Raw genomic sequence first — 12679 nt, 5'->3', positions numbered from 1 at the left:
TCTCTCCCTTCCTAAATTTCTGTGCCCTCAACTTTTAGGATTTTCTTTTGTAATTAGCATGTGACTAAACCTTGTTTTTTAAATCCAATGTGAACATTTTTGTCTTCTAGCCCATGAATGTATTCAGTATTTATTTTGATAACTGCCATTTGGATTTATATTTTCCATTTTATTTTATTTTGTGCTTTTTATATACTCTGCTTTTTTTTTTTTTTTTTTTTTTTTTTTTTGCGGTACGCGGGCCTCTTAACTGTTGTGGCCGCTCCCATTGCGGAGCACAGGCTCCGGATGCGCAGGCTCAGTGGCCATGGCTCACGGGCCCAGCCGCTCCGCAGCCTGTGGGATCTTCCCGGACCAGGGCACGAACCCGTGTCCCCTGCATCGGCAGGCGTACTCTCAACCACTGCGCCACAGGAAAGCCCCTATACTCTGCTTTTTATGTTTCTTTTTTCTCTTCCGCTCTGCCTGTTAACTGATTGAGTTTTCTCTAATCTCCTTTTTTCTTCTATTGGAAGGAGATTTTCTATTATACGGCTACCATTGAAAGTATAACATGGATATTTATCTATTGAAAGTCAGAATTAAATAAAATCCCAGTGTTTCAGCTCTGCCTTGTTATATACACTTGTGAAAACATCACCAAAATCAAGATAATGAACATACCCCTCACCCTTTAAGGTTTCTTTGTGCCTTTTATAATTTTTCCCCTTCTGCACCCCACTCTTTCCTCGTTCATAGGCAACCAGTGATCTGCTTTCTGTCACTATGGATTAGTTTGCAGTTTTCCAGAATTTCATATACGTGAACACATACTCTTTTTACTCAGTGTAATTATTGAATATATTAATAGTTCTCTTCCTTTTATTGCTGAGTAATATTCTGTCAAATGGATATACCACAGTTTGCTTATCCACTCACCTGTTGATGTGCATTTGTGTTGTTTTAAGTTTGGGGCAATTCCATTCTTATAAAGTCCTCTCCACTCCAAGATTATAAAAACAAATAGCCAATTTTTTTTCTAGTATTATTATAGTTTTATATTTTTGCCTTTAAATCTTAATCCATCTTGATTTTATTTGGTGATAAAATATGCTAATTAAGAAAGGTTAAATTAAGTTTTTTTCTGAGGAGTAAGTCAATTATGCCAATATTATTGACTAGTATATTCTTGGAACTAATTTGATTCATGACCTTTTTATATATTAAATTCTTGTAAATATTTGAATCTTTTGTAGCTCCATATTTTATACCACTGAACTTTTGTTTAAACTCTTGGCTAAATATTATTGTTGTAAAGCACAGACTAATATCTGGCAATTTATACTCTTTATACTTCCTGTTAAACCTTTCTGGATTACTTCCAAACTTTTCTTCATCCATCCAGTTAAGTTTCAGAACAGTCTTATTGATTTATCAAAGATAAATCCCTTTAGAATTTTGGTTAGAATTTGTGATATTGTGATTTATAAAAAGAAATAGATGATATTTGGTCTTTGTCCTTGTTTCTGGTACAACGATCCTACAACCCTTAGAGTCTCCTAAGTGACGAGAGGAGCAAAGGTGTCTCTTGTTATGTTAATGAGGTGACTTTTGGACAGCATCTAAGGTTAAGGGCTGGCTGCCAGGAGAACTAATCATGTGATTAGAGGGTTGGAAATTTTAGCCTCACCCCTGACCTCCCAAGAGGGGAGACAGACTGGAGGTTGAAATAGTCGCCAATGGCCAGTGATTTAATCAATCACTGCCTATGTAATGAAGCCTCCATAAAAACCCAAAAGAGAGGGTTCAGAGAGCTTCCAGGCTGGTGAACACATGGAAGTGCTAGGACAGTGGCGAGCCTGGAGAAGGCATGAAAGCTCCGTGCCCTTTCCCCATACCTTGCCTTATGCATCTCTTCTGTCTGGCTGTTCTTGAGTTATATCCTTTTATAATAAACTGATAATCTAGTGAGTACATGAGTTTCCTGAATGCTGTTAGCCTCCCTAGTGAATTAATTAAACCCAAGGAGGGGACCATGGGAACATCTGATTCGTAGCCAGTCATTCAGAAGTACAGGTAACAACCTGGCCTTGCAGCTAGAAGCTGAAGTCCCGGGGCAGGGGTTGTGGGAACCTCCAATCTATAGCTAGTAGGTCAGAAGTGCTGGTAACAACCTGGACTTGTGACTGGTGTCTGAAGTGGAGTGGGAGCAGTCTTGTAGCACTGAACCCTTAACCTGTAGAATCTGACATTGTCTCCAGGTAGGAGGTGTCAGAATTGAGTTATATTGTAGGACATCCAGTCGGCATCCAAAGAATTGTTGGTGATGTGGGAAACACTCCCTTCCTACTTCCACACATTGAAACTGGGTACAGAACACAAAAGAGAATTACATTAAACTTACAGATTCCACCTATAAAGAGTGGAAATCTTTCTAGAACTGAGTATTTATTCCAATGATTATAGTTTGTCTTTTCGTTTATTAAGATTTTTTAAAATGTTCTATAGTACTGTCTATAGTGGTTTCCAAGTGTCGCCAGCTTCTTGTATTGCCATTCTCTTTTAGTTTGTGGGTTGATTTTCTAGGCTAACTTCTTTAGTGCCTGTGCAATCTTTCCTAATATATCCTGATACTGATTATTTTTTTCAGTGGTTTGTAAACCATAATATAGGACAATGATCAAATCTTATGTTGAGTGTTAGATATTCCCTACATAAACTGATACCAATTGATGTTAAATTGATCTTTCTTCCCCTTACTTTTTGGAGTGGATGTTTATCTTCAGTTTATTAGGTCAAATATTATTTAAATTTGAATGTATTAATAAGTTATGTACGTGGGCTTCTCATTGCAGTGGCTTCTCTTGTCGCGAACATGGGCTCTAGGTGCGCAGGCTTGAGCAGTTGCAGCATGTGGGCTCAGTAGTTGTGGCACGTGGGCCCTAGAGCGTGCAAGCTTCAGTAGTTGTGGCATGCAGGCTCAGTAGTTGTGGCGTATAGGCTTAGTGGCTCCGTGGCATGTGGGATCTTCCCAAACCAGGGATCAAACCCATTTCCCCTGAATTTTCAGGCAGATTCTTAACCACTGTGCCACCAGGGAAATCCTGAAAAGGCCTTTCTTATTTACATTTTCAAACTGTTTATTGCTTGTATGTACAAAAGCCATTGATTTCATCATCTTTGTTTTGAATCCTTTTCTGAAGTTTATCAGTTTATTCAAATAAATGAAGACAGACAATAAGCATGTAAACAAAATAAATATAATTTCAAGTCATGCCACGTGCTATGAAGAAAATTAGAACAAGATGAAGAGATGAATAGTGGGAGAGTGAAGCCATTTCCCATAATGGTTAGGAAAGACCTCTCTGAAAAGATGACATTGGAACAGAACCCGGATAAAGCTTAGATCATAAGGATAGAAATTTCCACATAGAGAAAAGCTCTGAAGCAGGCAAAAGCTTGATGTATTCAGGGGTGGTAAGAAGGTCAGTGTGAGTAGAGCACAACTACCACATGTATCCAGATGGGTCCAATCAGGAAGGAGAAACCACACAGTAATTTGAACAGGGCAAATTTAATATAGTGAATTATTAAGTATAACAGAGGATTGGGGTATTGGGGTAATGAGAGACCAGCTAGTAAGAAGTAAAGAGAATTCTAAAGCATATAGAAATAGCAGATATAATGGAGCAGTCACCAACTTTGAAGCTCAGACACAACACCCAAGGAAGAAGCCCCTCCAGGACTGAGATCCAGACCTTGTTGGAGAGGACAGAGTCACACCTCACTGAATGGAAGAGAAGTCAGCGTGGTGCTGTATCAGGGGAACATGCTGGAAATCTGCCCTCTGGAACTTGTCAGAAATCCACTCTCTAGGGTGCTAGGGAAAGCTGTTCATGGGGGGGGGGGGCTCTTAGTAGAGGCACTTTGGTACAGAACTTCCTGAAACGGGATGTGCCAGGGGAGCTGTTGACCACTGGGTGCTGCTAGCCACTGATCACGGAGGAGCTGGGCACAGGAAGAGCTGTGAGTGCGGCAGGAGCCTGGTGCTAGAAAAATCACCCAGGCTGCAGACCCTGCACACTGGGGAAGCCGTGTGCCCTGCAGGAGCTCAGCACTGGATACACACAGACGCGACGGGAGCCTGGTACTGGAGAAGCTGCACACAGTGGAGGGACGTGCCAAGCAAATCCATCAGAACCAGGAAGCAAAATTCTTTCCTCTTGCAATACCTCTTCCATTCCCTCTACTGACAACGCTTAACATCATGCCAGCTGTCCACAGAAAAATATTTAAAGGACTCGAATCCATTTTCACAGAGCAAGCAGAAAAGATGAACTTGGAGTTAAGAGGGAAAAAATAAATAACTGGCATACCAGTGCAAGCATGATAATGAGGTTAGAGTGATAGACACAGCCAGATTATGCAGGCCATGTTGGCCACTGTAAACAGCTTGCATTTCATTTTAAGATCTTTATTTCAAAATCTATTGGAGGGGTTTGAGCAGAGGAGTGGAGAAACGAGAAGAAGCAATAAGACTAGGAAGAAGTAATTGCAGTAAAGCCTAATGGGACATGTTGGGGTCTGTGGAGCAAAGTGGTTGGAAGGAGAATCTATGGGACTTCCTGATGGATTAAAAGTTGCCATGCTGTTGATGTCCAAAGCGTATTCTAGCTCCCTGTAAAAGGGATAAACTCTAACATTCCATACATAGGAACTGATATGAAGAAACGCTTTCTACAACCAGTTGACTGCCCACTTGGTTAAATAATTAGTATCGTAGCAACTTATGTGGTTGAATTGTAACTTATACTTAGTTTGCTACTTCCATTAAAATATTCAAGAATATTAGACTACAAGATAGCATCAACGGTCACAACCATCGTGTACATAGACAGTCACCCCTCCACATGCCAGACAATGCTAATGAGAGTAGAGAGGAGAAAGGGCATCACGTGCTTTGGTAAGGGAGTAGAAAGGCTATGAAAATGATTCACAGGGCACCAGACCTCGTCGGGGTTTGTATATCTGAACTTTTTACTGCACGCACAGTAAGAAATATTTTTTACTCATGACTCACGGCAAGTATGTAAAGTGAAACAGAAGTATCACCAACCATACAAATCCTTACTCCATTTGTTGCATTTTGATAGTTTTTATTCTAGTTAACATTTTAATAATAGTCATATCCTTTTGAATTAATTTCCTGAACCAGTAATGAGTCATAACCTCCAATTCAAAAAATATGTGCCTAGTAAATTAAGGAGAACCTTTCCTTCTCACTCTCAGTGGCTGCATTTTTCTTTTTTTCTTTTTTTTTTCTGAAGCTCTTCACGTGGGGGTGGCACCATTTGCTAGTTGATAGCAGGGTATAAAAGTTTCTCTTTTGCATCATTTAATTCAGGAAGAAATTATGCTGGGGGTTAATTTCAGATTTTAGATTTAAGATTCCATCTTTGGATTCCAGAAGTTCTAAGTTTATAATTTGTCATGTATTGTCTATCATTCTCACCAGACCATACGTTCCTCAAGGTGAGGAAGTTGAACTTACCTTCATATCCCCTAAGATACCCGAGATGCTGAGCAATTGCTTAAAACTAATTTGTAGTGCAATTAAGTTGAACATTAAATAATGAATATATCATGTGTGTAAACTGAATAATAGAATTCCAGAATTCTGAGATTTTTTAAAAAATTACTTTTGCTGTCTTATATGGATATGACTTTAGAATTTTCAGAATGATTTCATTTTCCTCAGAGTATAACTTCTGTTCGTTTAGTACTTTGCAGTTTGCTTGGCTCCTTTACATAATATTATCAAACTGAAAATATCCCAGTGAAGTACACAAATATTATGTCCATTTCTATCAAGGTACAAGTCAACCTGATAGCTTAGCATAAAAGAAACATCATGATCTGAACCTCATCTGTTTTTATAGATCTCATCAGTGCCCACCACCCAAATTACTCACCAATTATACCAACTGCATGATTCTCCCCCACCGACTTAAAACTCATGATTTTTTAAAAACTCCGTGCCTTTGTAGGCATTGTTCCCTCTGACTGAAATGCTGATCCACTCTCCTGACCCATCCTCAACTTTGCCTGTATAATTGCTACCTATCCTTCAAAACTCTCTCAAATGTCTCTACTTCTAGGTAGTATCTAGCAAAAGCAAAATGAGTGAGACCAGTTAGGAGGACAGTAGAGTAAATCAGACAAGAGATAAGTGAATGAATAAATGACCAAATGAGAAAAGCAGAGCTATAAGCTACATTGTGCCTCCCCTTGGAATGTATGACTGCCAGGATAATCACGTTCTTTCTGCCGTTGGGAACAGGGTCTCTCTCGTGATTCCTCCATGCCAAAGGTCCCGCTATGCCACCTACTTTGACGTTGCTGTTCTTCGCTGCCTACTCCAGCCCCATTGGTCTGAGGAGGGCACTCAGTGGTCTCTGATGTACTATCTGCAAAGGCTGAGACACATGTTGGAAGAGAAGCCACAAAAGCCCACAGAGCCGGATATTCCTCTCCTGCCCAGACCCAGAAGTAGCTCCATGGTGGCGGCAGCTCCCTCACTAGTGAACACACACAAAACCCAAGTAAGAGAAACTTGGTCCATTATCATTTGAACCAACAACTTCAGCCATAACAGATTCTTTGTTTCTTCTGTGCATCCAGCTCTTATTTATCCCAGTGCTGACTGTTGGATTGGTGGGTTACTCTGATGCTATTTTCCATCTTTTACTGCTGGACCCTTTTGCCGTTCTTTAGCATTTAATTGACCATTCAAAGAGGTGCTATCTAAATTTCTCTTACACACAGTTATCTAGAGTAAGCCTCTGTTGATCCAGGATAATGGAAAATGGATCCTCTGGTTAATCAAAGTGCTGGTCAATTGAGAGTTTTCACATATAAGTGTCAATTGATGATATTATAAAATGCATGACACTAGCACTTTACTGAACGTGATTTGACCTCCTTTTGCATAGCTCAACATTTTCCAGTGCCTCAATGTCGTCATTAGCAATTTCATTTTTTTGATATATAGTCTCGCTCTTTATTATAGATGTTTGGAGGAGTAAACTGAATGTGTACTGATGACATCCCCCTGAAAATCACTTTTTGATAAATGAAAGTCCTAATACCAGCTTGAATGCTTGTTCTTTTCATCCTTTTCATCAATACCACATATTGAATATGTAGAGAAAAGTACAATTCACCGTGTGTTCCAGTTGTCTGGGCTTACTGAAATGTGATTTGGCTGCGTCTAAAAGACGTCTGCGTATTCTGAAAATAAACAGGAGCAATATCAGAATGAAAAGGAAATATGCTCTGTTTTAGTAATAGATGATTCTGCCCAAAGTGAATATCTCCTCTGGTGAATCATTAAATGTAAAAATACTTTTTTTTTTTTAATAGAAAGAGAAAAAGAGATACCTGTCCCCTCCTTATTTTCTTAGCTTTCCTAAATCTGGAACTTTGTAGTCTCACTGTTGAAACTCCAAACAGAAGTTACAATTAATATGAAATGTATCTCTAAGTCCTTGATCATTAATCTACCTTTATTGTCTACTAAGGATCTCACCATGAAGTGTAATGAAGAGGAAAAATCTCTCAGCTCTGAGGCTTTTTCCAGAGTTTCATTGACCAACCTACGTAGGTCTGCAGTCCCGGATCTTTCTTCAGACCTTGGCATGAACATTTTTAAGAAGGTGAGTAGAACCATTTATGTTCTTTGCATTTTGGTAATAAAAAAAAAAATACACAGTGGAGCATGAGGTGCTTCTGATCATGCTGCAGAGTTGGGTGGGATGGGGAAGGACTTCAGAACAGAGGTCCACTCCCAATTATAGCACTGGCTGGCAGCATGACCTTGGGCAGCATGACCTTGGGCAAGTCCCTCCTGTGCATGAGTACTTCCCATTCTACATGTCATGTGGGGTTGTTACAGAATTCAATCCTGATGATGTGTGTAAAGTGCTTTTAGTCGTGTGGTTATGGACAAGGTTGTAGTAGCAGTAATGGTAACTTACATTTGTATGGCTCATTCTCATTTTACCTAGCACTTTATATAAATAATTCTCATTTAATCCAATGAGATTTTTTCCCCCTAAGGTCTGTTTTGTTGTTTTCTTTTTAATTTATTTATTATTTATTTATTTATTTTTGGCTATGTTGGGTCTTTGTTGCTGCGCGCGGGCTTTCTCTAGTCGTGGTGAGCGGGGGCTACTCTTCGTTGCAGTGAGCAGGCTTCTCATTGTGGTGGCTTCTCTTGTTGTGGAGCACGGGCTCTAGGCGCACGGGCTTCAGTAGTTGTGGCACACAGGCTCAGTAGTTGTGGCTCACGGGCTCTAGAGTGCAGGCTCAGTAGTTGAGGTGCACGGGCTTAGTTGCTCCGCAGCATGTGGGATCTTCCCGGACCAGGGCTCGAACCCGTGTCCCCTGCATTGGCAGGCGGATTCTTAAGCACTGTACCACCAGGGAAGTCCTCCAATGAGATTTTTATTCTCCACAATTTACACCTAAGAAACTGGGTCTTACTGCAGTTCTTAAAGTGTTGGGATCATCATGGAACATTTATTCTTGAAATCATCTCTGTTTTAAAGGCAATGGACAAACCAAGTTTTGTTGATGAAGTAGTAAATCCTTATAACTGATCCCTAGGTTTATGACCATCACTTCTCTTTGTGAATGACAGTGTAGGTTTCCATTCAATAAACATTTATTGAACATCCATAAGAAGCTAGAACCCTAAAGGTGGGAAATTAAAGGTGGAGTCTTTGTGCAAATAAACTGACTTGGGAGTCAGTTGACTGGGGTTCAAATTCCAACCCTACCACTTTCTACCTATGCGATACTGGCAAAATGATATTGGTTTCTTCATCTATAAATGGGTACATAATATACTTACCTCAAAAGGTTATGAGGATTGAGATAATGCATGTAAAGTCTTTATTGTGCCTGGTACTCAGCAAGTACTCAATAAATGTTAATTATTATTCTCAAAAAAATATGAAATGAAATGAGACTTTATGTAGTTTTTGAAAGGTTGAGTCCAAACTCAAAACTAGGTCTTCTAACTAAGTAATTCATGCTCTTATGAATCCACACTTCACCTCTCTATTTTATAAGTGAATGGAGCTAATCAAATAGAAAATAATACATGTAGAATAATATATGTGATGGCTTAGTTTTCTCTTTTGCAAAGTGACTGGTTTATGTCAATGAATAACACAGAATTAACAACCTATCTATGAACTCAGAGTGTTGCCACACAAGCAGTGCTCTGCCTTCATTGATGATGTAGTAATAAGCAATGGCTGTAGTTTTTCTAAAAATGTCAATCAGTGGGGGCAAAAGAGGTTTTCCATACTGGCTGCACATGAGAATCTGCAGAACTTAAAAAAATTCAAGTGCCCAGGCCTGACCCCACACCTATTAAGTCACAATTGCTGAAGGTTAGGCCCAGACGTCGATATATTTTAAAAGATTTCCAAGCAATAAACTCTTAGTTATACTGGACCTTGAACTTATTTGACTGGTAGGAGTAGTAGAGTTGCCTCTCCTTATGGGCAGAGGCGCACATATGAAGTTGTTTGGTTGAAACAATGTATCTCAGCCTGGAGAAATGGAACAGAAAAAGACTGGCTGATCCAAGTGATGGCTCAGGGATCCTATACTCTAATCCAGGGCTTCTCAAGTTTTACCAAGCATCAGAATCACCTACAGGGCTTATGAAAACACATTGCTGGTTTCCCCTTTTTGGTCTCTGATCCGGTATGTCTGGGGTTGAACCTGAAAATCTGCATTTCTGACAGTTTCCCAGACACTGATGCTGCTGGTCTAGGAACTACACTTTGAGAAGCATTCCTCAAACCCAACCCAGCAAAAGAAAAAAAAACCCAGGAAATACATTATCTTTTCCTTAGTTTCTTTCACTCTTTTGACACATTGTAGAAATTTCTTCCATCTCTATTGGATGCCATTCAGTGACTTTCCAGGTCTCCTTTTCCTGTATTTTACCCCAGGTCATGGAGCCCTTTGGGAAGCAAACTGTAACCTTGCCTTTGCCCTGTGCCTGACCCTTCATATCTCATTTCTGTAGTTCAAGAGCCGCAAAGAAGACAGAGAGAGAAAAGGTTCCATCCCATTCCACCACGCGGGGAAGAGGCGGCCTCGGAGAATGGGAGTGCCATTCCTGCTGCACGAGGACCACCTGGATGTGTCCCCCACCTGCAGCGCATTCTCGTTCGGAAGTTTCTCCGGGCTTGGAGAAGACAGGCGAGGCATGGAAAAAGGAAGCTGGCAAACCACTATTTTAGGTGACCACAAAGACCTTCCAAAGTAGGGCAGAGCGTCAGCGACCTGTTTAGAAATCTGGATCTAGGGCTCCCAGGGAAATGTGGATCTTTCTTGAACAGTTTAGTCAAGGAATTTGGGCCCAAATACAGGCTCCCCAGGACCAAAATAATGCTGTGTCTTCATAGCCAAAGAAATGCAGATAATTGAATTATGCAGCAATCCTGTTTAATTAGACAGGTCATAGCCCTATTTCTTAGATCATTCTATAGTTCAATGATTTTATTTTATTGAAGTATAGTTGATATACAATATTGTGTTTCTTCTGTACAGCAAAGTGACTCAGATATATATAGATATATAGATATTCTTTTTCATATTCTTTTCCATTACGATTTGTCACAGGATATTGACTGTAGTTTCCTGTGCTGTACAGTAGGATGTTCTTTATCCATCCTATATATAATAGTTTGCCTCTGCTCATCCCCAATTCCCATTCCTTCTCTCCCCTCCTCCACCCCCTCCACCTTGGCAACCGCAAGTTTTCTATATTAGATCATTCTTGATGTGCACACATGGCCTTAGAGGGTTCTGTGCATTAACTTTCATTGTGAATCCGAAGACAGACTTCCCTTTAACTCAGATATTAAAATAGGAAGATGTAACGAAAAGAAAAAGGAGCTTTTTTTTTTAATCTTTCTGGATGTCATATTACGAAGCCCAGCTTGAAAGCAAGAGCTGACAGCTAGCGGGGGCCGAACAGATGGTTTCTGACATTTGGCTTAGATTGGGGCTGACCTTATCACAGGCAGCGTCATCAATCATCTCGACCCTGAATGTTCCCAAGGCAGGCTAGTCGGCTGTGCCTCACATACTGCCTAATATCCCCTCACTATCACTGCTGTCCTTTGGACAGACAGAATCTTGGCAGAGAATCTTTCAGATTTTCAAACCCTCTTGTGGTGCTCTTGTCCATCTCAGGGAAATTTACCCGGCGGGGCAGCTCGGACGCGGCCACTGAGATGGAGAGCCTGAGCGGCAGGCACTCCCACTCTCATCACACGTTGGTGAGCGACCTGCCGGACCACTCCAACAGCCATGGGGAAAACACCGTCAAGGAAGGTGGGTTGGAGGCGGCCGCTGCAGGTGGGCGTCCAGGTTCCGTTTCCTGTTTTTATTCCATGTTCCATTTTCATTGTAATCTGGCTCCGTGTGCTTTTTTGAAAAATTGCATTCGTGTATTATATTGCTTGATAATTTACTTGTGAGCCATTCTTAAAATTTCCTCAGTAGCAAGAGCTATTGGATAGCACACTATGAACACCATGCCTCTCAGGGAAAGCAAGGGCAAGCCATTCATGGTTGTTTTCAAAAGAGCATAGACCTACAGAGCTTGGAGAAACTTGAGGGCATCTGTGATGTCCCTCTGAAGGGCTTGTCCACTTTCTGTGGGAGGAAAGTCCCTGCCTTCCAAGACCACCTATTCCCTTTCCAGACAGCCGCTATTTTGTGCTTTCTGTGGAGCAAATGTGTGTCTCTGGATGGGATCCAAGATGGGGGTTTCTTATTCTGTGCTCTTAACCTATGAGCATAAATTTAGTCCCTCTTTTCCCTGGGCTGTACTTCAAGTATTTGATGACATCTGTTAGTTACCACCACAAATTTATGTTCCATTATTCTTAAGCAAAGGTGAAAAAGAATATTTCTTGTTTGCTGTTACCTAAATATACTAGATAAAACCAAATATTTTAACAGCTATTTACTTGTGGGGAATACTTCAACCAAACTAGTTTAACTATACCAATAGGGTCTGTCATCTAACAGTGAGTAAAATGCACCTGTTAGACAAAAAATTCTAGCCTGGGTCTCAAGGAAGCCAGTTAAGAATTCACATTTTCTATAGCCTTCATTGTTTATCAGATATTACATGAGTTAACATCATGGGAGTTGAGAATAGCTTTGAGACTATTAGTCAAATATCTGCTAATGCTGTGATCGTGGTCATGATTTAAATAGTAGTATAACTGTCTAACATGATGTTGTAGGTTAATATGGGGAAAACTAAGACATTGCTTTCCTTTTTTTAGTGCGATCCCAGATCTCCACTATCACAGTTGCAACCTTCAATACCACATTGGCGTCATTTAACGTAGGCTATGCAGACTTTTTCAGTGAGCATATGAGGAAGCTCTGCAACCAGGTGCCTATACCTGAGATGCCACATGAACCCCTGGCATGTGCAAACCTGCCTCGAAGCCTCACAGACTCCTGCATAAACTACAGCTACTTGGAAGACACAGAACATATTGATGGGACCAATAACTTTGTCCACAAGAATGGCATGCTTGATCTTTCTGTAAGGAGCAAGAATTTTTCTTACTGAAGCTTGAAAGATATT

General features: G+C 40.5%; 1 protein-coding gene across 3 annotated transcripts in view; it reads left to right on the top strand.

Annotated features, from left to right (window-relative positions):
* Positions 1-12679, top strand: part of UNC80 (unc-80 homolog, NALCN channel complex subunit) — a 247081-nt gene that overhangs the window by 32437 nt on the left and 201965 nt on the right. For all 3 annotated transcript variants that reach the window (XM_060015561.1, XM_060015559.1, XM_060015560.1), the window contains exons 8-12: positions 6320-6581; positions 7560-7694; positions 10088-10304; positions 11263-11403; positions 12369-12637. In XM_060015561.1, the coding sequence (XP_059871544.1) occupies positions 6320-6581; positions 7560-7694; positions 10088-10304; positions 11263-11403; positions 12369-12637 (1024 nt within the window). The remainder of the gene's footprint in view (positions 1-6319; positions 6582-7559; positions 7695-10087; positions 10305-11262; positions 11404-12368; positions 12638-12679) is intronic.

Source organism: Delphinus delphis, chromosome 7 (assembly GCF_949987515.2).
Source record: "Delphinus delphis chromosome 7, mDelDel1.2, whole genome shotgun sequence".
NCBI classification, from domain to species: Eukaryota; Metazoa; Chordata; class Mammalia; order Artiodactyla; family Delphinidae; genus Delphinus; species Delphinus delphis.
Note: the sequence above shows the minus strand (reverse complement) of the source record. Positions and strands in the feature narration are given on the sequence as shown.